At 39.5% G+C, this 25,851-nt stretch overlaps 1 protein-coding gene across 1 annotated transcript in view; it reads left to right on the top strand.

Moving 5' to 3' along the window:
* Nucleotides 1–25,851, top strand: part of DYNC2H1 (dynein cytoplasmic 2 heavy chain 1) — a 230,035-nt gene that overhangs the window by 202,495 nt on the left and 1,689 nt on the right. Inside the window, exons 86-88 of the mRNA XM_060234883.1 lie at nt 7,686–7,795; nt 17,893–17,974; nt 20,868–20,984. Coding sequence (XP_060090866.1) covers nt 7,686–7,795; nt 17,893–17,974; nt 20,868–20,984 — 309 coding nt within the window. The remainder of the gene's footprint in view (nt 1–7,685; nt 7,796–17,892; nt 17,975–20,867; nt 20,985–25,851) is intronic.

The raw sequence follows: 25,851 nt of genomic DNA, 5'->3' as shown, positions 1-25,851 counted from the left end.
TGCCACCCATGATCCAACTCTTAGGCAGGTTAAAACTTCTTGGCACTAGGGGAGGGATTTTTTTCCTGACTTCTAAAGCCATCCTTGTCTGTTAGTCATCAAACAAGTTCTATCAGGAGCTTTTGCTGAGTTTAGGTATTCACAGGATGCAGGTTGCTTTCAGAGTTCATTAGACAGGTCTACTATCTCCTAATTGGTGTTAGTGTAGCAGATGCTGAGAAATTCATCACATAGTTGCCAGGTAGACATCCTTGTTTACACACAAAAGCCCTTGTATGATAGCCACTGGCACTACAGGATGAGAGAGCCAAATTATTCATTGTCTATAAAAGGGTCAGAGTTCAGTTGATTTAGAAGAATCTAACTCTACTTAGGATGGTGACGTAAATAACAAATCAGCTTGTGGTTGTTTTTGGACAAAACAGTCCTTAAACTGAATGTTTTTGTTTACTCGAGGGAGATGCCCGTGTCCCTGGGGGCAGATGGGTGGAGGAGAAGGGCAGCAGAAAGCAGCATGGATACATCCAAAGTGTTCAGAGGCAGGGAAGCAGTGCGTCAAACAGTTGGCTCATTGACTGCAACTGGGTTGGCTCACTGACTGCAAGATGCAAGCTGCACCAGCAGAGAATTGGATATCTTTGGCTACAAAAGGTTACGCCTTAAGCCATTGCCTGAAAACACAGCATTTGTTTTTTGGTGTGTTTTTGCTCGGTTGGTTGTTTTTGCTCCCATCCCAGCCCTTCCAAACATGGCCAGCTCTCCAAAATCATCCAGCACTTAGAAATCAGAGCTGTTGAACCAATGGCCAACCAGGAAAGGGAGCATGAGCTTTAAATCCTGAGACAAGCCTGCCTAGTTTGAGTTCTTGGTTTTGTCTCATGTTACTCTTTTTCTGATTGTTTGACCATTCATTGCTAGTTACAAGTAAGAATTGGGGGGGGGGGCAGGGGAGGTAGGAGAAAGGTTTCATACACAACTCTCCTATCTGCAACCCTCCTTCCTTCAGTCACATGCTTGTCATATACAAGACTGTAGTCCCGTTGCATGTACAGCATTGGCTCATCTCTAGTCCTGACAAAGAAACATCATTAAAGAAATATAGGGAATCACTGTGGTCACACTCCTTCTTACTGTGCCACAAGGACATCAGGTTCCTGCCCCCACCCTCAGAAAAAACCCTCTGTGCTGTAAAGCTATGTCACAAAGGGTGTGGGGGAAATCCTTGACCCAGGACCATCAGTAGGAGCACTTGGGATGAGGTTAAATCTCTTTGTCCCAACCCTTTCTCCCAACCACAGTAATTTAATCAGGTGACCTTTAAATATGTCACAACAAAAGATTATGAATGCTCATCAAAACTTTTTCCTACCTACCCCGCCCCCCCCCCCCCGAATTCTTACTTGTAACTAGCAATGAATGGTCAAACAATCAGAAAAAGAGTAACATGAGACAAAACCAAGGACTCACTACACCAAACTGAGAGCCAGTTTGGTGTAGTGGATAAGTGCACGGACTCCTATCTGGGAGAACTGGGTTTGATTCCCCACTCCTCCACTTGCACCTGCTGAGATGGCCTTGGGTCAGCCATAGCTTTCATAGAAGCTGTCCTTGAAAAGGGCAGCTGCTATAAAAGCACTCTCAGCCCCACCTACCTCACAGGGTGTTTGTTGTGGGGGGGAAGGTAGAGGAGATTGTGACCGCTCTGAGACTTTGAGATTCAGAGTATAGGGCGGGATATAAACCCAAAAATCTTCTTCTTTGTTCTTGGCATCAGTATATAAGACTGTGCTTTCTGCTATCAACTTCCTAGCTAAGCTCTTTGAATTTATGAAAACATAAATTACCAAATAATTATTTTTGACGTCAATGAAGACAAAATGTGATTGTTAGCCGCTGTAGTTTCTTAGAATTTGATTGAATGCAAGTGCTTGCTCATAACTTTCATAAAGAGTTGGAGTTAAATATTTATTTGAAGATGCAACTAAAGTGAATTTATTAAACACAAACTGCAAAATAATTCCATGACATTTGGATAAGTGAACAGTTTGCAAACTCCCATCCTTCTAATGGGAGTGAGATTACTGCTGTACGAAAAACTGTTAAATCATCAAAAGCATGCAGCATTGGCCAATACATTGCTAATGAATATTGAAAGAAAGAAAATAATCCAACTCAGTCTTAATTGTCTGGGATGAGCATTCATAATCTTTGTTGTGACATATTTAAAGGTCACCTGATTAAATGACTGTGGTTGGGAGAAAGGGCATAGTGATGTATTTTGACACGGTGACAGCAAAAACAAATTACAGTTTATTTAGTGGTATTATAGTTTCAGCAGCTCCAACTATGATTCAGTGCCAGGAGATCAGCAGTATTTTGCAGGAGAGAGATGTATGTATGATGAAGTTTCCTGACTTGTTGGGCCAGCCCATGTGTGAAATGGAACAAGAGTAGTAACCAGAGCCTTCAGGACAAGGTTTCTGGTAACACAAGCTGAAAAAAGTTCTAGTTCTATCTGGCACCAGATGAGGAGATGTTTAAAGACAAGAGACTGGCTGCATGGGATGGGTACCAATTTTGCCTCCATCAGTGACACCTGCATCTCTTTGCTGAAGAGGTCAACAAGCTGAAAGCCTGGAGCCAAATAGATAATTACTTGCAAACCGCAGAAAAAGGCAGGTAAGAAACAACTTGAGACTTTTCAGCAGAGCTTTGTTTGAAATAAAATACTACAGGAGAAAGAATGAATGCATGTAAAGGCATAAGGAGAAGGCAGAATTTAGGTCCATTTCTATTAACCTCACAAGAGAGAAAGAAGAGAGAGAGAGAGAATAGCCCAGCTTAGTTCAAGTTTGTCAGACCTGGGAAGCTAAGCATGGTCAGCCACTGTTAGTACTTGGATAGGTGGGAGATCACCAAAGAACACAGGGGTTGCCATGCAGAGGAAGACAATGGCAATCAATTCTGCCCATCTCTTACCCTGAATACCCTGAGGATGGAATTGTCATGAGTTGATTGTGGCTCAGTGCTACATTATTGATTCATGGGTAGCTTGGTAATCACTAAAGTTGTGACGGACTGTGCATAATATGCACTTCATCTTTTCACATTTCTGGAGTAATACACAAAGTAGGAATTTGTGTCCCCTCCCCCCTCCATCTACATCTAGAGTTCATACATCTGATCACCGAATCTGCTCTCCTTGAATAAGGACTTCTCTGTCTTTCATAATGACAAAGTGGTCCTTCAGTCTGATCCTGCATTCATCCACCAAGTTAATTTGGTGTTCCATAGGGCAGAGGAAATTGTTTTACTCTCCCTCTTTTCTAATGTATCTCCCACATTGGAGCAGGAATGACATTCTTTAGACATTAAAAAGACACACAGCTTGTATAGGAACAAAGGATACTAAAAAGTCTGAGTCTTTGTATCCTTTAAGGATGACTCCTTGGGAGGTACAGATTGTGGGCCACATAGTTACCACATAGCAGGCCTGGGGTGTGGAATCTCTAAAGGGTAATTGCTGCACAATGTCAGTGGGTATCCACTTGAAAATCTGTGCAGAGTATGCACTGCATACCTTCACAACATCGTTACCATATAGATGTTGTTGCCTCAACTGATGCAGCATTTGGCAGCAAGGTTTTTTACAATAGGTTTCTGTCATTCCCTAAATTGTATAGAGCAGAATTGTCCCGGAAAGCATTTTTATAAAGTTTATCAGGCTATACTATAATGGAATAGTTTAGAAACCCTTATAACAGAAAGGAGACTGTGGACTATACTACTTTTTGTGGCCTGGATGGTCCAGGCTAGCCTGATCTCATCAGATCTTGGGAATTTTGTATGCAAAAATGAGGAAGAAGACCTGATAGGGAGGGGTAGTTTCATCAGTCCAGTATAGTTTTCCTGCATATCAGCAGGGCATATTGTTGTACCATGAATTTTCAGTTTCAGGGCTGCCTTCCCACATTTGAGCTGATTTCCTCAGTGATAGCCTGCACAGGAGGTCAGGGGCAGGGTGATGACCTTCAGTCTCCTTAGTGTTTTAGAGAGCCAATTTGGTGTAGTGGTTAAGTGAGTGGACCCTTATCTGGGAGAACTGGGTTTGATTCCCCACTCCTCCACTTACAGCTGCTGGAATGGCCTTAGGTTAGACATAGACCGTTTTTGCACACAGCTTACCTCGCAGTCACAATCCTGTTCCCTCCGCAGCTTCTGGTCGGATTTCCCACCATCTGCGCCGAAGTTAGAGGAAGTGCCGCAGCTTTTGTGTAGCAAACGTAAACCGCTAAAACCCAGTTTACGTTTGCTACGAAAAAGCTGCGGCACTTCCTGTAACTCAGGTGCAGATGGTGGGAAATCCGACAGACTCTGTGGAGGGAGCAGGATTGTGACTGCGAGGTAAGCTTTGTGTGAAAATGGTAATCACTATCACAGCAGTTGTCCTTGAAAGGGCAGCTTCTGTAAGAGCTCTCTCAGCCCCACAGGGTGTCTATTGTGGGAGGAGAAGACATAGGAGATTCTAAGCTGCTCTGAGTCTCTGATTCAGAGAGAAGGGCGGGGTATAAATCTGCAGTCTTCTTCTTTCTCCTCCTCTTCCTCTGATAAATGTTTGATTATCAAAGCTCAATAGCCCTTCCCGTAGGCATGGGAGATGCCTCTCCTAACAGGGCAGGCTTCCTCAATCCAGAACAACCAAGAATGGAAATTCACAGAAAAGGAACAGATTTTCCCTTCTTAGTTTTGCAGTACTGCTTTGCATTAAGTATGATCTCTTAACATTATGTATGATCTGCTGATCTCTTCAGTCATCTGCTTAGGCAAACTCTCCTCCTCCTCGTTTTAGCTATACTTTCCTTTCCTCCCCCATATTCTGTGCTAATAGCCATCAGGGCTTCTTTGAACATCTGATCCTACTCGCCATGTTTTGAATGCATATGAATTTCACAAAATACATTAACTGCATTTTAATTCATAAGTGGAGATTGCATTTTTTAAAAACTATTTGATTATTCCCCGTGATGCATGGTCATGAGTAAATTTCACTTTCTGGATTTTAAAGCACAATATTTGCGTGCTTATATGCTGCCTGGGGGACTTTTGGTTGATGGGCATCTTAGTGTTTATGCGAATGGTACTACACTGCTGGGAACTGTCCCCCAGAATATTAGTTTTTAATACTGTGTGTTTTGATTGCATTTATGAAAGCTCTGTCTCTGCAGTCATTTTATTTCACAGCACAGATCTCATGGTTAAGCAGCTACAGATATTTTGTGTGTAGTTAACATAATTTACCCACCTTTCACATTCCATGCCAAATATTAGTAGAGGTATTTGCTGCATGTACTGTGATGTTAGTGTGAGAAGGTGTTAAGGATGCTGCTGAATTTCTCACTTTACATTTCAACATAGGAAGCGATCTCATACAAATTTTCATGCCATTCTCTGTTTCCACGCACCACATTTGTTCCATTAATCTACACAGTTGTCAATGTTAATTATACATGTGTTGTGTAGAAAAGTTATAGAAATGTCATAGAAGAATTTAATAGGGAACAGCAGCAGTGAAAATGAAAAAAAAATCTTCACAAAAATATACAAAAAGAAACAAGAAATGGCATACTTGTGCATTCATAGCGGAGATGAATAAGTAAGGTACTTTATATCAAGAAACAATATCTACATTGATTATGACCTATACAAGTAAGCCTAAGTGGCCACTTTAAATGTGTACAGTAGTTCACAGCTCTTTACTGCTGGTTATGTACAGTAAATAACTTTCATAAAACCAGACATTTTTGCTGCACTGTAAACGAAGATTTTTTTTGCATTCATATTGTCAAAACCCATATACAAAGGAAACAATTGATTTGTCAATATTCTCTCATGTCTCTTCTGATACAAGACATTTAAAATCACCACAGAAAAGCAAATGAAGACTTTTTTTTCAGTGCTGTGAATTCAGTTAAACCACAGATGTAAGTTTTCTAAAGAGAAGAAATCAATGGCAAATTTTAGTAACTGTGTAAAAAAAACAAAACACCCCAGAATATTCAAATTTAGCAATCTACCTTCCATAGACTTTTAAGAAATCTTAAGTGCTGTAAGGTGTACATGTAAAAAAAAATAGCTTTAATTTTACATAATTTTTTTTTAAAAAAAACCCACAATTTCATTATGCTGAAATTTCATGGGACTTGCTTCAGTTTTTGGAATTGTTTTCAGGCATAGTTCATGTTTGGGAATTTTGGCATTTGAAACTCATTCAGTTAAAAAAAAAACCCAAGCACTTAGCCTCACCCTGAGTCATCAAGAATGCAGACGGAGGGAGGGAGAGATAGGAAATGTGCTCTGTCTCCAGCAGTTGTACAGTGTTTCCTCCTTTTAAAGTTTAAAGAGCTGATTTTCAGTGGGAAGACTGAACTCTGGAGGCCAGCTCTGCCACCATTGAAATAATGGCCCATTAAAGTTTAAAGGACAGATGTGCAGCTGAACAGCTGGGGAGTGCTCCAAATAATGGGTAGTATACCTGGCTGCTGGGCACTGGAGGCAAAATCTACCACTCATTTTTCAATAGGCGGTAGACCGGCTTCCAAATATGGAAGCCAAATTTACTGCCCTTTTAAATTATCCCCCAGTTGTCCAAGAATGCACCTGCCCTTTAAATTTTAAATAGCCATTATTTTGTGGGAGTAGACCTGGAGTTCAGAGGCCTGGTTTCTCATTGCAAATGATGGCCCTTTAAAGTTTAAAGGGATAGTGCGCTGTGGAACAGCTGAGGGCTGTGCTGCTTCTCCCTCCTTCCCAGTGCCTACTTTGTCCACAGTACGTTCCAGAAATTCTGGGTGATAAATGATCCTGGCTTCTGGGAATGTTCTTTGGGTGTCCTCGAGCCAACCCTAGTTTCAGGTTTCATTTCACCTCAGGGATATCCGAATGCACACCCCTAGTGCTGCCTTTTAATTTCACAAGTGCACTTACTTGTATTTCTGATGGGTGATCGTGCTGATCTGAAGCAATAGAACAAAGTTTCAGTCCAGTGGCACCTTTAAGACCAACCAAGTTTAATTCTGGGTACAGAATTTTGTGTGCATGCAGACTTCACTGGACTCAGACCTTGTTCTATTTGCATTTCTTTTAGTCGAGTGGGATCCAGCACTGCCCCCAAGCTCAGCACTGAATCCTGTAACGCAAGCTGAATTCGGATCAACTAAGAGCTGAATAGTGCTCTCCTCCATCTCAGATTTCCCAGTCAGCGTCATCTCTGTCGTGATAGGGTTGAACTTGAACGTAACTCCAGGAGCTGCAAAACAAATAAATTTTCAACAACCACACTGTGAACTAAATTAATACATGTGAGATCTTGTGATGCTTTTGAAAACTAAAGCATCTTATCAACTTGAGAACGCTAGATGGGTTCCACCGTGGAATTTATTATTCAGCTCCCCCCCCCCAAGAAAATGAAAATAAAATCTTCCAAAAACTTCACTAAACATGCAGAACCACACTTTCACCGTTTGCCTCCGAGGCTCTAGCCTTGCACACAATTGCCCAGTAATTGCCATCAATCTTCATGTGTGTATAAATGTGTGTATAAATGCGTTCCAGCCAGCAGTGAATTTGCAACGAACAAAAATAGGCGGTTTTCCCAGCTGATGAACAAAGCTTTTCTTCTTTTACAGAACTGGGTTACTAAAGCAGAAAATCAGACCTTGCTCTCAGATATCCTTGACCTCTCAGAACTGTTCCATCCAGACACATTTCTAAATGCCTTGCGACAGGAGACTGCAAGGTAGGCGAAACAAAAAGCGGCTGTCATGTGCACCTCTTACAGCTGTTGTGTGCCTTTTATTGTTACTTAATTGCTTCACTTTGCTTGTCCCAAGGTAGCCTAATCAGATCAGAAACCAGTCTGACAGGGTTGTACAGCTTATAACTTACCAAGCCAAATACAGTCAACCAGCAATGTATGGCACTGCACCAGGGCTCAGATATGTTTGTATCTTTATTGTTCAGTACAATAAAAAAATGAAATCAAGGGAGTAAAAAAGCTCTTAGGCCCAAATACATAGCCAGTGGGCTTGGTAATCACACATAGTGTAAATAGGCAGTTCTTTCTGGGAAGCAGCCCTAAGCTTATCTTAAGTAGGGCATTATTTTTTGTTCTATAGGTTATATGTATTTTGTAATAATTTCTAATTGCTAACAGTTTCTGTTTTGCGTTTTATTGGACAGTTTGTGATGAATAGAAATAGAGACAGGATGCCATGTTCTTTAAAGCTTAGCTTTAGTTAGTTCCACAACATGGGAATCTAGAGGGAAAGCAGAAAGAAGGCTTTTAGGCATTACCAGATGGGTTCCATAGTCAAGGAGAAAAACTAGGACAAAGAATAAAGAAATATAAGTTGCAGACACAGAATGCAGTCCAAGGGTCCCCAACCTTTTTGAGCCTACGGGCACCTGCCAAAGGAGGTGGAGACAACAAAAAAATGTCAGGAAGTGAGATTATGCATAAGTCTGACAGTATCTCTTCAATATTTTAGACAGAAGCTCTGCTTAACAGGATGCCTTTTAAAATGAGCGTATTGTTTAAAACCATTTTCTTGCTTGCTTACCTTCATTTATGCAGTGAAGACCCTTGTGTTGTGATGGTAGCTGCTGCCAAAGCTTGTTTTGTTTTTAAATCTGCATTGCCAATCAGATCTCCAGTGGCCAATAAGAAGCCCTGCTAGGCAAAAGCTCCACTAGGTCCCACCACTTTCTAAAATCAGATGGCAGGTACTAAGAAAATTGTTAGTGGGGACCATGGTACCCACAGAGAGCCAGTTTGGTGTAGTGGTTAAGTGTGTAGACTCTTTTCTGGGAGAACCGGGTTTGATTACCCATTCCTCCACTTGCAGCTGCTGGAATGCCCTTGGGTCAGCCATAGCTCTTGCAGGAGTTTTCCTTGAAAGGGCAGCTGCTGTAAGAGCTCTCTCAGCCCCACTTACTCAGAGGGTGTCTGTTGTGGGGGTGGGGAGAAAGTAAAGGATATTGTGACTGCTCTGAGACTCTGAGATTTAAAGTATAGAACGGGATATAAATCCAATATCATCCTTCACAGGCATAGGGCTGTCCACTCTGAGTTGGAAAATTCCTGGGGATTGGGGGGTGGAACCTGGGAGACAGTGGGGTTTGGGGAGAGGAAGGACCTCAGTAGGATATAATGTCATAAAGTTCACTTTCCAAAGCAGCCATTTTCTGCAGGGGAACTGATCTTTGTAGCTTAAAGATAAGTTGTACATCTGGGTGAACTCTGGGGCCCACTTGGAGTTTGGCAACTGTTGCATGGGTACCACACGGGTGACTCTTGATGTAGTCATTCTGGAATTGAATACAACAGAAATCTTAGTTAAGCACAAGTGATAGGGAACAGTATGGCTTCAACTGTGTATTCATGGAAGTAAGTTCCATTTATTTCACTGATTCTTTATATATATCAGCGCAATTAAGAGCTAATTGTATGTTACTGTTACACTCAAGATGTGTGTAGCAGAGCCTCACTGCCATTTTTAAAAGAAAGTTAATTTGGAGAGGTAAATTATTTATCAAAAGGATGTTAGGTGGAAGGGGTACATCTGCAACTCATCTCAGAGAAGCTTTTCTATTTTAAAAAGAGCATCAAGGTTCTTTTTTACACATTTGAATATATATATCCCTTAATACTGAGTGACCAAGCTTTAGGATTGCAACAGTAACCTCAAAGATAATTGGAAATTAGCAGTAGACTGACTGGTCATTGACAGGTAACAAGTCAGCAGATTACAAGAAATAAAACTGGACTACCCAAAAGGATCTACTTTCCATGCTGGGATTTAGTTTTAGAACAGTTGGTCAGCCAGTCTGACAGTCTCTGTATGGTTAACAAAAGGTCATCCACAATAAATTAAAGTAGAAGCGCTGTTATGCTTGTAGTTTCAGTTCTCGTAAGAACATAAAAGAAGCCATGTTGGATCAGGCCAGTGGCCTATCCAGTCCAACACTCTGTATCACACAGTGGCCAAAATACACACACACGCACACACACACACACTGTGCCTAATAGCCACTGATGGACCTCTGCTCCATATTTTTATCCAATCCCCTCTTGAAGCTGGCTATGCTTGTAGCCGCCACCACCTCCTGTGGCACTGCCATACCAAACCTTTCATGGCATAACTGTTGCAAATAAAAATACACAGAATATAAAAATTTAAACACTGGAGATAAAATCAAAATGAAACCGAGCTTACAGATGCATTCAAACATGGTCAGATTTAAATTTAAGGATGTCAGCCAAAAATTTTGCCACAGCCTCACTAATCTCCCCCTCAGAATTGTTCAATAAATAATAACAGGGTAGCAGAATAGACAAATCTGGGGAGAAAGAAAGCTTGCAAAATAAATCTTTATGGAGATTATGATAAAAGGAACAATCAAGCAATATATGCTGAATTGAGTCGGGAATATTCGCTCCACAGGAACAGAGTTTGTCGCCTAAAGGGACTCAATGATATCTCCCTTGTAAAACTTTGGAGGGAAACGCATTTAGTCTAGCCAACATAAATGCCCTGCGATGACTTGGAATGGTTAAGTCTGATAGATAATGGGGCAGTTTGCCACAGAAAGCATAAAGACCTAAGGAAGCTGGGGAGCAATATAAGGGTCTGTTGGATGTAGTTTCATTTCCTCCAACTCCCACAGTCTCAGTTTAATACATCTGAACATATATAATTCATCAGAAGTAAAAAACCTCTAACCCCAACTGGTTAAGTTTGGACATAAGAACTGCTGACCAGGATGAATCATACAATCAAGAAGGCTGTCAGGATCTGTTCTAAAGTGAATTTTGAGCCAGAATTTAAACACTGCAATCCAGGCTTTTGTCTCCACCAAAGACTGACCCACTTCAAAGCAGAGAGCAAAGTAGGACACACATTTTGGCATACCAAGAATTTGTCTAAAGAATGAGGCTTGAATGGGACTTCCGGGGTAGGAAAATGCTGAGCTGAGCTGCTTCTCATAAAGGGAGCAGGCTGGAACTGCTGTTCGGGGTAGTGGAAAGCAAATTAATGCCTACTGCGTACTTTTCTCAGACAGAGATTAGTCCAAGATATGCACAGAAAACTTTGAGGAGATTTACCTTGGCTAAAAGGGAGTCCCGGGGGGGGGGGGGCTCCTTTGAGGGGTCTCCGGAGAAGAGTTGCATTTTCATCATCTGCAGAAGTTTCCAGAGTCATTTATTTGACATAAGCTTGACAGAATCCTAACCTTCTTGGACATTACTAAACATCTAAAGCTACACAAGACTGGTGTGGATCTGGATAATTTGCAGAAAAGGTACAGATGGCTATCTTTCATTCCGGGACTATTTAAAGTTAAACAGAATAAATTCAGAAGGTGGGAAATGCTTGGAGGAAGAAGGGATGAAGAGGTGAAATTTGGACTTTTTAAATTTAAAGGACAGTGCTAAAAAGTGAGAAGGAATTTATTGTTTGGTCTACTTGCGGTTTTGATAAAAGAGCACCATCGTCACAGACCTGCAGCATACACAGTCAACACAGGAAGTATGTCAAGTATCGTGAGATCTCTCTACCAGCGAAAATGGGATTCGGTGGCAAGTAAAGCAGGAAGCATTAGATGAAAAGCCTGCTCTAGGACTATAATACCATAGAAAAACATTGGCGGCCATTGCAAGGAGGTCAAAATTAAAATAATAATTTTAAGGTGTTCGGGACATTAATAATTGTTAGAAATAATTGAGATGGTGATGAAAGGATAAATACTATTGGACATTATTGTCAATATTGGATTTTAGAAGCTTTTAAAGGAAAGTCGAAAGTCGCAACCGCCATTTTGAAAAAAATAAAAAAATTAAAAATTAATATCTCAGCCTAGGAGGCTCTGATGATGGCGAAATTAGGCTTGTTGGAAATAGCAAGCTCTTATCTTTTGAATTTGATAGTTAGATTTTTAAATTGGTGAGAATAAAATTTCCGGTGTTTTTAAATGTCAGAGCATAAGCAAACCCGTACAAGGGCTACCTCTTTGGAGAAAATGCAGGAACAATTAGAGGCAGTGGAGGCTAGAATGATGAAAGGTATGAAAGACATAACTGCCTCTAAGAAAGAAATTATAGAAGAGATTAAAAAAGATATTGAGGATCTCAGAAATGAGACTGAGGAAACATCTAAGAAAGTGCAGGAGGTAGAAGGGAGAATGAAAGTACATGATTCCACCTTGTTGAAAATACAGGAAAAAGTGGCAATCCATGACTGCAAATTGATGGAGATTCAGATACGTCTGAGAGGAGTACCTGAAAAGGAAGAGAGTGACTTGAAAGAATATATAATAAAAATAATTGCAGAATTTTTGGAGGAAGATCCTGAAGAGACTAAAAATATGTATGACTATATGTATAGAGTGAACTCATTCTATGCCAAAAAATAATCTACCAAGAGATGTGGTCATGAGATATATGACAAAAGAAATGGTAGGAAAGATTATGAACAAAATTTTTGAAAAGACATTGATAGTGGCAGGTAGCAGAGTAAGAATCATGAAGAATCATGTTCTTCTGTCATTTATCACTTACCAAGGCAAGTGATAAATGACAGAAGAACATACAAAAATCTGACAGAAATTATGGGACAATGAAATGAGGTATAGATGGATAATACCTGAAGGTTTGAGCTTTGAACTTCAGGAAAAAAGAACAATTACAAATGAACAGGAACTGTGTACATTTTATGAAGAACATAAAGAATTTGCATCAAGATGGATTACAAATTATTATCTTGGAATGTAAATGGACTAAATTCACCACAAAAAAGAAGGGCAACATTTCATTGGATTAAAAAGCAAAATTGTAATATAGTTTGTCTACAAGAACTACATATAAAACAGAAGGATTATACATTTTTATGAAATAAACAGTTGGGATTAGAATTTTATTCCCTGGCTGAGCAGAAGAAAAGGGGAGTGATTTTTTATGTTAAACAGGAATTGGATCCGAAATTAGTACTTAAAGATAAAAATGGAAGATTTGTAGCAGTAGAAATAAATTTGAATGGGAAAAAAACGTTGTTATTGGGATTGTAAGCACCAAATGGAGTGAAAGATGTATTTTTAAAGGATATTATACAACAACTTGATGAATTGACATATGATCAAGTTTTGATAATGGGGGACTTTAATGGAACAATTCAAAATGCATTGGATAGATCTGGACAAAAAAATAATAAAGAAGCAAAATTGCCAAAATCTATTTTTTTGAATTGGTTAAACAAGAAAATCTGGAAGATATATGGAGGAAATTTAATCCTGATGTATGGGACTATACGTTTTTTTCAGCAAGACATAATTCTTTTTCTAGAATTGACATGTTATGGGGCACTAAGGATTTGGGCCTTATAACAAAGAAAATTGAGATTTTGCCTAAAATAGGAGCTGATCATAACCCAATAATGTGGATTACAAACTCGTTGAAAAAATCAAGAAGATGGAGATTAAATGAAGATTTACTACAGAATAAAGAAATAGTGACATCTCTAGAAAACGAGACAAAAGCTTTCTTCCAAATAAACGACAGAGAAGATATTGAATTCCAGATGGTGTGGGATGCCTATAAGGCAGTAATAAGAGGAATATTGATAACATTGAACAATAAAGATAAGAGGGCAAAAGATAAACAGATGTTGGACATTCAAAATGAAATAAAGAAAAAAGAAAGTGAATTAAGGAAAAGGCCAGGAAAAAAGAAAATTATGAGGAAGATTACAATATTACAAACACAAATGAGACATTTGTTAAATAAAGAATTGGAATGGAATTTGAAAAAATTACAGCAAAAGTCCTTTGAAGGAGCAAATAAACCTGGAAAGTACCTGGCCTGTCAATTGAAAATAAAGAAAGTAAAATTATTAGTAAGATTGTGGTTGATGGAAGAGAGATGGTGGATCAAGACAGAATAAAAAGAGAATTTAAATAAATATTTAAATATTATGCTAAACTATTTAAGGGTGTTAAAATAAAGAAAGAAAAGATGGAACTATATTTACAAAATATTAAAATAGCAGCCTTAACAGAAAATATGAAAAAAGTTTTCAATGCACCAATTGAAAGAATAGAGATTGAAGCAGCGATCAATGCAATGAAAATTGGAAAGGCTCCTGGGCCAGATGGATATACAGCTAAGTTTTTTAAAACATTTAAAGAGCAATTAATACTGAAGCTCCAAAAATTGATGAACATGATAAGATTAAAAGGTAAAATACCAAATACATGGAAGGAAGCAGTGATTTCGTTAATTCCAAAAGAAGATAGAGATGTCACGAATGTAAAAAATTATAGACTGATTTCATTATTGAATCTCTCTCTCTCTCGGCTTGGCTTCGCGAACGAAGATTTAAGAAGGGTGCAATAGTCCACGTCTGCTGCAGGCTCGCTGGTGGCTGACAAGACCAATGCGGGACAGGCAGGTCCGGCCACAGTGGCTGCAGGGAAAAGTCTGATTTAGGGTTGGTGCTGTAGCAGTGCGATTCTTCCTCAATCTCCTTTTGTCCTCAAGACCAGCTATGCGTGCGTTCTCAAAGGAAGAGACAGGCTGGTGGATGGTGTGTCTCCATGCTTTGCGATCTGAGGCTAGGTCAGACCATTGAATAATGACTATAAAATATACACATGAATACTGGCAGAATGACTTAAGCAATATTTGATAAACTTTATAAAGGAAGATCAAGCAGGGTTTCTCCTCAAAAGACAGATAAGAGACAACATTAGGACTGTTGTAAATATTGTAGAATATTACGAAAGACATCCAGAAAAGGAAGTAGCATTCTTTGCGGATGCAGAGAAAGCATTTGATAATCTAAACTGGGATGTTATGTTTGCAGTTATGGAGAAAATGGAGTTGGGAGAAGACTTTATAAGGATGATAAAAGCAATATATACTGAACAACGTGCAAGGCTATGTATAAATGCAGACCTTACAGAAGATATGATAATTAGTAAAGGTACAAGACAAGGGTGTCGGCTCTCTCCACTGTTGTTTATAATGACACTCAAAATTTTGCTGATGCAAATTCAAGAAGACAAAGAAATAGAAGGATTAAAAATAAAAGGATTTACTTATAAATATAGAGCATTTGCAGATGATATAATGTTTATAAATGAAAATCCAACTCAAGTAACACCCTTGCTGTTAGCTAAAATACAAGAATATGGAGAACTGGCGGGATTTTATATAAATAAAGAAAAATCAAAAATTTTATGTAAGAATATGCAAGCAAGTAAACAAAAGGAGTTACAAAAGCTAACGGGTTGTAAAGTTACCTCGAAGGTTAAATGTTTGGGTGTGGAGATAACAATGAAGAATATTGATTTGTTTAAAAATAATTATGAGAAGCTATGGCGTAAAATGGATGAAGACATGATAAAATGGAATAAACTTAATTTGTCATTGCTGGGAAGAATAGCTGTTATTAAAATGAACATTTTACCAAGAATAATGTATTTATTTCAAACTATTCCAATTGTGAAGGACAGCAAACAGTTTAACAGATGGCAGAGGAAGATCTGTGTGGGCTGGGAAGAAACCAAGGATCAAAATAAAAATTTTAACAGATGCAAAAAAGAGAGGAGGATTCCAATTACCAGATTTTAAACTACATCATGAAGCAGTCTGCTTAGTGTGGATAAAAGAATGGGTGATGCTACTAAACAGAAAACTTTTGGCGTTGGAAGGTCATGGAAATAAATTCGGCTGGCACACTTATATGTACTATGGGGGAAAAAAAGATGGATGTTTTTTTCTCTCACCGTTATATAAGAAATAGTTTGTTGAATACGTGGATGAAATATAAGAAATATGGTGATGAGAGAAAACCGTTATGGATAGTGCCAGTAGAAGTGATAAAAATAACAGCTGAAGTGGGTGAAGAAAAGTGGTTGTCATATAATCAGCTATTAAAAATACAAGGCGGTAAAATAGAGCTGAAAACTGCAAAAGAGTTGAACAATAAATATGACTGGTTTCAAATGCAACAAATAAAGAGTTTGGTGGAAAAAGACATTAAAAAAGGAATAAGAAAAGAACAAACAGAAATGGAAATAGTTCTGCTTGGAGATAATGAAAAATTAATTTCAAAACTATATAAACTGCTTTTGAAATGGTCTACAGAAGATGTAGTGAAATCTCAAATGATTAAATGGGCAATTAATGTAAATAAAGAAATATAGATGGAAACTTGGGAATATCTTTGGAAGAATTCTATAAAGCTTTCAACATGTCATAGTATTAAAGAGAACTGTTTTAAAATGATGTATAGATGGTATATAACTCCTAAAAAGTTGGCAAAGATGAACAATAAGATGCCAGATAGATGTTGGAAGTGTGAAAAACATGGAAGGTTCTTTTTACCATATGTGGTGGTCTTGTGAAAGAGCAAAAAAGTATTGGCAGATGATTCAACAAGAAATATCTAGGATCTTGGGATATGAAATCAAGAAAGTTGCAGAGACTTTTCTGTTGGGATTATATATGGAAAAATTTCCAAAAGAAGATAGAACTATAATTTGGTACTTGCTCTCAGCTGCTAGGACATTGTATGCGCAGTTGTGGAAGCAAGAAAGAATACCAGAGAAATGGGATTGGATTATAAAAGTTATAACATGGAGTGAAATGGACAAATTGACAAGAATTTTAAGAGACTATGATCTAGAAACGTTTAAGTTGGAGTGGAAGAAGTTTAGAAGTTATATAGAAAAAGAGTGGAAAATAAAAGGACATTGGACAATTTTTGATAATGATTAAGTCTTAAAAGAAAGAAAAATAGAAATGTTTGTTTTATTAGTTAAGGGTACCTTTAAATATTAGTATTTTAAGAATACAACACCGGCGGGGGTAAAGTAACGGGGGGAAGGAGGGGTTAGAAAAGTAATATATGGGATAGATAAAAAGAAGTAATTAATACTGCAAGAATTGATTGTTACCATATGTTGCTAGAATAAAAATTGTTTTAAACAAAAAAAAGAATGAGGCTTGAATGCCCTCCACTTTCCTGGTAAATGCTGAGATCCATATAGGGATACCATAGAGAATTTGGGCTAGCGTTTTAGCTTTGAACACCTTAATTGCTGCCGGAACGAATTGGTTGCCCCTTGCAAAAAAAAACCTGTTTAATTTGAGCAACCGAACATTTAGCAAGTTGACGGTGTTGTTACGATTTGAAACCCAGCTTAACTTGTGATTAAAAGTGATCCTCAAGTATTTAAAAAATTTTGTTTGCTCAATTGTTGAGTTGCCAATAAACCAATGAGTTGCCAATAAACCACTGTGGCAGTGAATTCCACATGTTAATCACCCTTTGGGTGAAGAAGTACTTCCTTTTATCCATTTTAACCTAACTGCTCAGCAATTTCATTGAATTAAATTTCTCCTTCCTAGCAACAATAGTTCTGATACAATTTAGACCAATTCCCACCTTCTCCAATTGTGGTTACAGTCCTAACATTTCTGGCAATTAGAGGTAGAACACTAAAAAGAAGGTTTGAGGAGACTAGAAGGGGGAATTGTGCCAAAGTGCAAGGAAAATGTGAGAGTTCATTTTTGTGGGGAAAATGTTCTCTTGTATAGAGGCATGTAAATGAGAAATTCAGATCAAAAGGTGTTCTCCTGGAAAGCACACATTTAGAGAACTTAGTCTCACTGAAATAATGTTTGCCACCAGAAGAAATATATTAATTTAAAGCATGCTTGCATAAATCTTTATATCTTTCAAAAATATTCACATTATTGGTGCAGTCTTTAACAATTTCATTTTTCTAGTCGCTGTACAGCATTTAGACTTCCTTTTTCTTTCTCTCTTCTAGGGTGATGAGCTGCTCTGTGGACAGTCTAAAATTTACAGCATCATGGAAAGGTCAAATACGAGGAGCAAAGCTCCAAGTTCAGGTACTGTGTGCATTCAAATCTCTTCTCAGTGAAATTGTGTGCATGAAGCCACTTAAAGAGACTGATTTAAATATGTTTTCAGTTGGATCCTGTCTTGTGAGCTCACCTGTCATGTGCATCTTATTTTACCCTATCCCTTTCTTTTTCTGGCAACCAAAAACTATGTTGTGTAAGAAAATGCCTTGCCCCGCTTTTGGGAAATAACACTGTAGTGTCCAGGGGAAAGGAATTTTAAAGCTGAGAATGGAAATCCATGATTTCCTCATCAGAATCTTTTCTTATCAGTTAAGACAAAACTGATTTTTAGGATGGTTCTGGTGTTTGTTAAATAGAAATTGCTATAGAGTGGGGGAAGGTAGTAGCAGCCTGTCAGCCACCACCATCTTGAAGAGATATAGATAAAAAACCATCCTTAATTATGCTTTTTTGGGGCTGAAAGACCTCCGCTGGAGTCACATTGTCTGAGTAACAAGAAGAGGTATGGATGCGAAGAAACCGATTATGAGAAAGACACCAGTGATGGGAGCAAAGGATTCTGTCGTGTCTTACTGAAGGCCAAGCCCTGAGGACTGTCAGCCTGAGATGAAAATTGTCCCAATTACAAATCCACTTTCCCTGCCATTCAGACTGGCAATATTATTTTACACATATATGTTTTAAAGGTCATCTAATAAAACTTTGGGATAATCTCCAGAAGACCATTTGAAGTGCAGATGCCCTTTTAATCATTCCGAAACCAAGTTTGCAACTTGGGCTAGAGGGGATTATCATTTCTGGAATGGATGATTAACTCAGCAGATAACCTCAAGGCATGATTAGGGTAGAGATCCTTCCTACTAAGGCTGTGATGAATTCTTGGTTCAAAATCAATTTGTACATAATTACATCTTTCTTAATGACATTTAGAATTGCTTGGACAAGAGTCTCCTTCCTGGCAGTCCCGTGCCCATATGCAAACGAACAGACTGCTTAGTCAGTGTTCTCTTTTGCCTCTTTTGATAGAAGACATTTAAAATCACTGCAGAAAGAGCATTTTGATAGTGCTGCGAATTCGATTAAAACAGAAGTATGAATTTTGCAGAGAAGATTCTGTCAGAAGAAAATTTTAAATAGCTGTAAAAAAACACGAACACCCAGACTCTGCAGCCATCCATGTTATCCTTCTTCTGCAGAGATTACATTTGTACATAAATATTGAATGCTATCGGACGAATAAGTGGAACTATGCAACCAGCTGTAAAGCATTAATCTCTTCATGGTGGCACTTAATAACCATGCAGTTCTCTCTCATTTTCATTTCTTGTCATCTTGATACAAAAGGGGAGGGATATCTGAGCTGCCATTTGCAACACACAATACATCCAGCAAAGGAGACTATCCTCTCTCATCTTACCAATGTCATGCTATGTTGCCTTCTCCCAGCAACTTTCCTTGGTGTTCCTTTCACTTGTTCTTGCTGTCAGGAGAAAGCAACAGATTGACTTTTCTCTCTCCAGGGAAGCGGCAGGGCATTCACTTGAGGCTCCAAAGATAGCCCAGTAGTGATGAAGTCGTGTGGTGAAACAATGCGTAACTCCTCCCAAAAGATGGAGCGTGGCAAGAGATTTCAACACCCAAATGGCTTTCAGCGAATGAGAGGAATGTTCTGAGAAGTGTAGTGAAATGGGTTCACTGATCACTTTGTATAGCCTCGAGTAGCCTAAGCTCATCAGAGCTCAGCAGCTAAGCAGGGTCAGCCACGGAGACCACCAAGGAAGACTGGGTTGCTATGCAGAGGAAGGCAATGGCAAAGCACCTCTGTTCACCTTTTTTTCCTGCAAACCCCATGAGGGATGGCCATGAGTCAGTTGCAACTTGATGCAACTTGGTGGTACACAGAAAGTGTGACTGGAAACATGACTGGCTTTGGCATTAAATCCAGCTGAGCTTAACTTCCATTAAGAGAGCCAGTTTGGTGAAGCGGTTAAGTGCTCGGACTCTTATTTGGGAGAACTGGGTTTGAGTCCCCACTCCTCCACTTGTAGCTTCTGGAATGGCCTTGGGTCAGCCATAGCTCTCATAGGAGTTATACTTGAAAGGACAGCATCTATCAGAGCTCCCTCAGCCCCACCTACCTCACAGGGTGTCTGTTGTGTGTGTGTGTGGGGGGGGAAGGTAAAGGAGATTGTGACCACTCTGAGACTCTGAGATTCGGAGTATATGGTGGAATATAAATTCAATATCATCATCATCTTCTTCATTAAAAGTAAGAATGAAGCACTGGCTCAGATGCCCTGCATGTTGCCTTCATGATCACATGTTCAAATCAAGCATTCAAAACATGTCAACCATTGAATAGTGCATTGGGGTAGAGTTGTTATCTCAACAGAACAGCTATAGTTTGATTAGATCTCACAGAGTCTTTAAAAATACAGTTAACATATCTTTTATTCACTCCCCTTCTGCATTATTTCTCCACAATACTTGCGAGAACAACATTTCAGTGACTCATAGAAAAGCTCAAGCCATTCTTTTGAACGCTAATGTCAAACTTCTCAACAGGAAGCTGTGCCTATTTAGGAATGTATTTTTTCTCTCTCCTTTGGCATTGTTAATAAATATTTACTTGGCTCTTGCTGCTCTGTTTCCATTATTGTAGTGTCCCGGCACCTGCCAGTGCCATAAATGCTGACATATACAGGTAATTTTTCTTAGCATAATGAAGAATGCAAACGTTAACTATAGGAAGTTCATTTATATAACTGCCTTGCTCTTTTTATATAATTATAATTTCTAGAAAATTTCTGCATTTCTTTTTGCCATTTACGTGACTTCTGCAGGCAGACTGCCGTGCACTCATTGTTCTCATGACTTGTAGCCAATATATATGTGGATATTTTCTGTTTCCATGTAGATCACTGGCCTTCAGCTGGAAGGCTGCAGTTTTGATGGAAATCGACTTTCAGAAAACCAGCACGACTCTCCCAGCGTGTCATCAGTGCTCCCTTGTTACATGGCCTGGATTCCACAGGTACTTCATTATTAAGGGTCCTAAACGTTAAGTCCTGTAATTGGTTTCCTTTGCTGTAACAAGTTTCCAGTACGATGTCTGACCTGCTTTTTAATAAAAAGGCTGGATCCCTTGCCGTATAACTATATTCCTGACAGTCTTCTTCTCTAAAGCTGCGCCTTAGAGGAAAAGAAAATGGGTTGGTTTGGGGGCTTTTTCAGTTGTTACTGCTTTATAAATGGCATGATGCTGATGGGATCTGAAAATAAGAGTATTCCTAATAAAAGAAAATATCATTTTTTGTTCAAATATTTTTGGAAGTGACACAATGAATCACCCAAACCATCTTAAGATAGCTGGTAAGGCTGTTCCGCACAGAACTTTCATGGTCAGAGCCAAAATTGTGCCAGTTTATATGGCCATTCTTTGTTGTGTATTGAAGATATCACAGATTAGCTTTTCTAGGGGATTCGCATGTGCAGGAGTGGATTTGTGAAAGGCTTCATGTATGTCCAGATCAAGAGCACAACCAGGCATGCTGAGAACTGTGCCTTAAACATGATTGTCAGGCAAACTTAATTTGCTCGCCTCACGCAACCAGATACAAGGAGGCTCCTCACTGCATTGCCTTGATGTATGTTGTGGAAGGTTGTGTCAGGCTGCATTAAGCCTGCACAGCAGCCATGCATTTTACAGGGCCAGGTTGTAGCATCTTTAGTTGTTGCAGCTGCAGTTGTTAACTGCTGAACCGCTTACTACAGTTGCCGTAAAATTTGTTAAAAACGTATTTGAAATTGCTACTATAACACACTGATCTTCTTCATGGTCTCTGTGCAGGCCACACACTGGGTACTGTGCCTGTGCTGTAGCCCTCACCAAGAAAGTTCTTAGACTTTTGGCAGTTCCTTTCTCCCAGTTCTGGGGAGCAGGAACTGACTGTGCATGCCTGGAGCTGAGGGGAACCCAACCTTCACCTTGGTTCGTTCCTTACTGCCTGCCTGGCTGGTCAGAAATTTTCTCCTCCCCTAACCATACTGGACATTCTTTGGACAACAACTAAATTTCCTTATTTCTTTCTTCTTCCCCACGTTTCCCCCCCCCTCCTCTTCAGACTGCTAAAACAAAACAAAAAAGGATTTCCCCCATTTTCTTATTTCTCCTCAGTTCCTTTCCCTCCTTCGCAACCTCCCCCTCATAAATTTCGAAGGAGATCTGGTTTTCAAGCACTGCATCCATTGCAACACACCCATCTCCTTTCTTTCCAGCCTTCCTACTTCTCATTTTCCGCTTTCTCTTTTTTCCAGGCTTTTCTCCTCCCATTTCTGTCTCTTACCAGACTTCCCCCTACCCCACAATTTTCCATTTCTCTCTGTTTCTGGGCTTTTGTCTCCTCTCCCCCCCCCCCGCCCCCCCAATCATACCTTTCTAGCCTTTTCTCTTCTCTTCCCCACTTACCACTTTTCTTTCACTCGCTGCTTTCACCCAACTTTCTACTGGGATTTCCCAGGCCCAGGCTTTTGTTGCTAGGCAGCCACCAGCAGTCTATGATTTCATGAGATTAAACAGAATTTCAGTCAGCATTCATCATCTTAAGAAAATTTTACCCTTTTTTTTAATGTGTCTTCAAAACTGAGGGTTCTCCCAGATGCGTGAAGACACCCCTCCCCATCTGTACATGGGCCATGTTACCTTCAGTGGCCTCTACGTTCAGTGGCTGTTGTTCAGAATTAGATATTTGAATCTTGGTGTCATGGTGTAATAATGCTGATCACTCAAACTGGAGAAAAACAGCTAAGGAGGAGCAAACAAAACAGCTGAAAGAGGAACATAAGAACATAAGAGAAGCCATGTTGGATCAGGCCAACGGCCCATCAAGTCCAACACTCTGTGTCACACAGTGGCAAAAATGTTATATACACACATACACTGTGGCTAATAGCCACTGATGGACCTGTGCTCCATATTTTTATCTAAACCCCTCTTGAAGGTGGCTATACTTGTGGCCGCCACCACCTCCTGTGTGTTCAGGAAGGTGTTCAGGAAGTTCAGGAAGGGTCAGTCATTGTTCCCCCTCCCCTTCTTTATACTGCTCTTCACTTCTAATGGCTGTTACTCATTTAAAAAAAATAGGGGAAAGAGATACACAGCTGTGCTATCACATCTAGTTTGGTCTTTAGGTTTTTTTTTAAAAAAAATATTTCCCTCTCTATAAATCGTATAAAATAGGCATATATTGATAAGGATATAGATATGATTTTTAAAATAATAATTCTTTGTCTTTCTGGTTCATAATAGTTATATTTCTATTGACACATGTCCACTATCTGTGCAAGGCTGGTTCAGAAACCCATTACCGTCATATATGAAAACGCCCCAGGGTCTCATACATGTTGATGGTACTACTGTCAGTTTCAACCAATGTTCCCTCTAAGCTGAGTTAGTGTGAGCTAGCTCACAGTTTTTTAGCCTCCGGCTCACACATTTTTGTCTTAGCTCAGGAAAAAATGGCCCCAGAGCAAACTAATTTATGCAGTAGCTCAGAGCTTTAATGCTGGTAGCTCACAAAGTGGAATTTTTGCTCACAAGACTCCACAGCTTAGAGGGAGTATTGGTTTCAATATGTTCTTTCTCCACAAGTAGCTTGAATAAAGTTCAGTCAATCAATCAATCATTTTATTTTTGGGTGGCTCCACCCCTAAAGTCCCCGGATATTCCTTGAATTGGAATTGGCAACCCTACCGCAAAGGGCACAGCTAAAGTTGTGATACTACTGGAACTCTGCAGAGTAGGGTTGCCCATCCCCAGGTGGGGGCAGGGGATCCCCCGCTTTGGAGCCCCTCCCCTGCTTCAGGGTCATCGGAAAGCGGGGGAGGAGGGAAATGTCTGCTGGGTGCTCCATTATTCCCTATGGAGATTGATTCCTATAGGGTATAATGAAGAATTGATCTGCAGTTATCTGTGGCTCTGCGGGGCGCTATTCTTTGAGGTAGAGGCACCAAATTTTCAGCATAGCATCTGGTGCCTCTTCTCAAAGCACCCTCCAAGTTTCAAAAGTATTGGACCAGGGGGTCCAATTCTGTGAGCCCCAAAAGAAGGTCCCCCTATCCTTCATTATTTCCAATGGAGGGAAGGCATTTAAAAGGTGTGCAGTCCCTATAAATGTGGTGGCCAGAACTCCCTTTGGAGTTCAGTTATGCTTGCCATAGCCTTGCTCCTGGCTCCACCCCTAAAGTCCCCGGATATTCTTTGAATTGGACTTGGCAACCCTACTGCAAAGGGCACAGCTATTTTTTTGCCATGTGTAAAATGTGCAGCTTTGAACCTGACCTTAGAGAACATTCTGTAAGCTACAGGGTAGTATTGGGCATTACTTATGCCTAATGAAAAACAAATTGCAAAGATTATTCAAATGCATAGCATTTGGAAGAAAAATAATAATCCAGACATTAAGAATTGTACTCCGTACAACTTTTCAAATTACAGCAGTAATCTTTATTTAATACAGAAATTGGAAGCCTCAAGTGATTTCTTTTACATACTAATTCCTTTAAGCATGGGTTGGCAGCATGATAAAAGAATAACTTGGTTATTGTATTGCAGAAAGATTGTGCTTGTTTCTCCTTGAAGGAAAAGAAGGCCAGACTTCCAGAGTAGAAAAATGGATGAAGGGCAATACAGTTGGGATAGAGTCACCATCTCTGAATTTTGTCACTTCACAGTAAAGAGTGTGAAGTGTGGCCTTGTTTTGACAGTTCAGGATTTGCAAGCAGGTTCTGGGTGTACATCAGACATCTACAACAATGAATAGGACTATATATCATATGGTGTACAAGGCTATCAGAGCACCTGTGGTGATAGGAAAGACATTTGCTGTTAATGTCAACAAAATAACATGAACTGAAGATCTTCAGATAAATATAACTCCTGTGTACAAATCTTCACATTATTGTGTTCTGTTGACATTTTATTTTTGTGTATTTTGCAGTGTTCTTTGCAAAGTGGATTTGTATTCCCATGTATTATTAGGCACTAATATAGCGATTCGTTATTTCTATTACGAGCAAGCGAAATGGTCACAAAATATTCCAGAGATTGTTTAGGACTCTTTCCTACATCAATGGAGCACCTTGGAAGCTACTTCTCTGTGAGCTTGTCCCACAAATTATGCCACAAATTGATTGTTCCTTCCCACACCAGCACTACCCAGCCACCAGAGAAGAGTGAGGCTGGTGCTTGAAAATATCATGCCATCCATCCAACACTGCCATTGTATTGCAGTTCAGAGACCTGTTCATAAGGGAAGGATGGTGACTCAGTGGTATTGTATCTGAAGAAGTGTGCTTGCCCATGAAAGCTTGTGCCTTGAATAAAACTTTGTGGGTCTTAAAGGTGCCACTGGACTTAAAATGTGTTCTGTTATTTCAGACCAACACAGCTACCCACCTGAATCCAACTGCTTAGGTTGTACTTTATTATCACCCACAGCGAATAAAAACATTTATTATTTCCAGGCCTCATTTTGGGCAGGAGCTCACAGGAGTGGAGCTCTGGAACCTCTAAATTTTATTGTGCTCTTTCTTTTACCCCCTCCCCCCCAAAAAAATACTCGCATCTGGAGTCCACTGTTTAAAAACTCCTGTGAGAATTTTGCTAAACTCCAAGATTTGACAAACTTTCTAATATTTTCCCCACAAAAAAAATGGGAAAATAACCAAAACATATAAAGCAGACAGATGGAAATCATCATGCCACTGTGGCCACATAGGAGAAAGCAATTTTAAGAGTATGATGGAAGTCAGGTTTTATTATGACAGGAATAATTCAAGAAGCATTTTAAGGTAGATGCTGAGCTGATATAATTTAGTACGCCTTCTGGTGATGTCAGGGG

Source organism: Heteronotia binoei, chromosome 3 (assembly GCF_032191835.1).
Source record: "Heteronotia binoei isolate CCM8104 ecotype False Entrance Well chromosome 3, APGP_CSIRO_Hbin_v1, whole genome shotgun sequence".
NCBI classification, from domain to species: Eukaryota; Metazoa; Chordata; class Lepidosauria; order Squamata; family Gekkonidae; genus Heteronotia; species Heteronotia binoei.
This window is presented reverse-complemented; position numbering and strand designations above follow the sequence as displayed.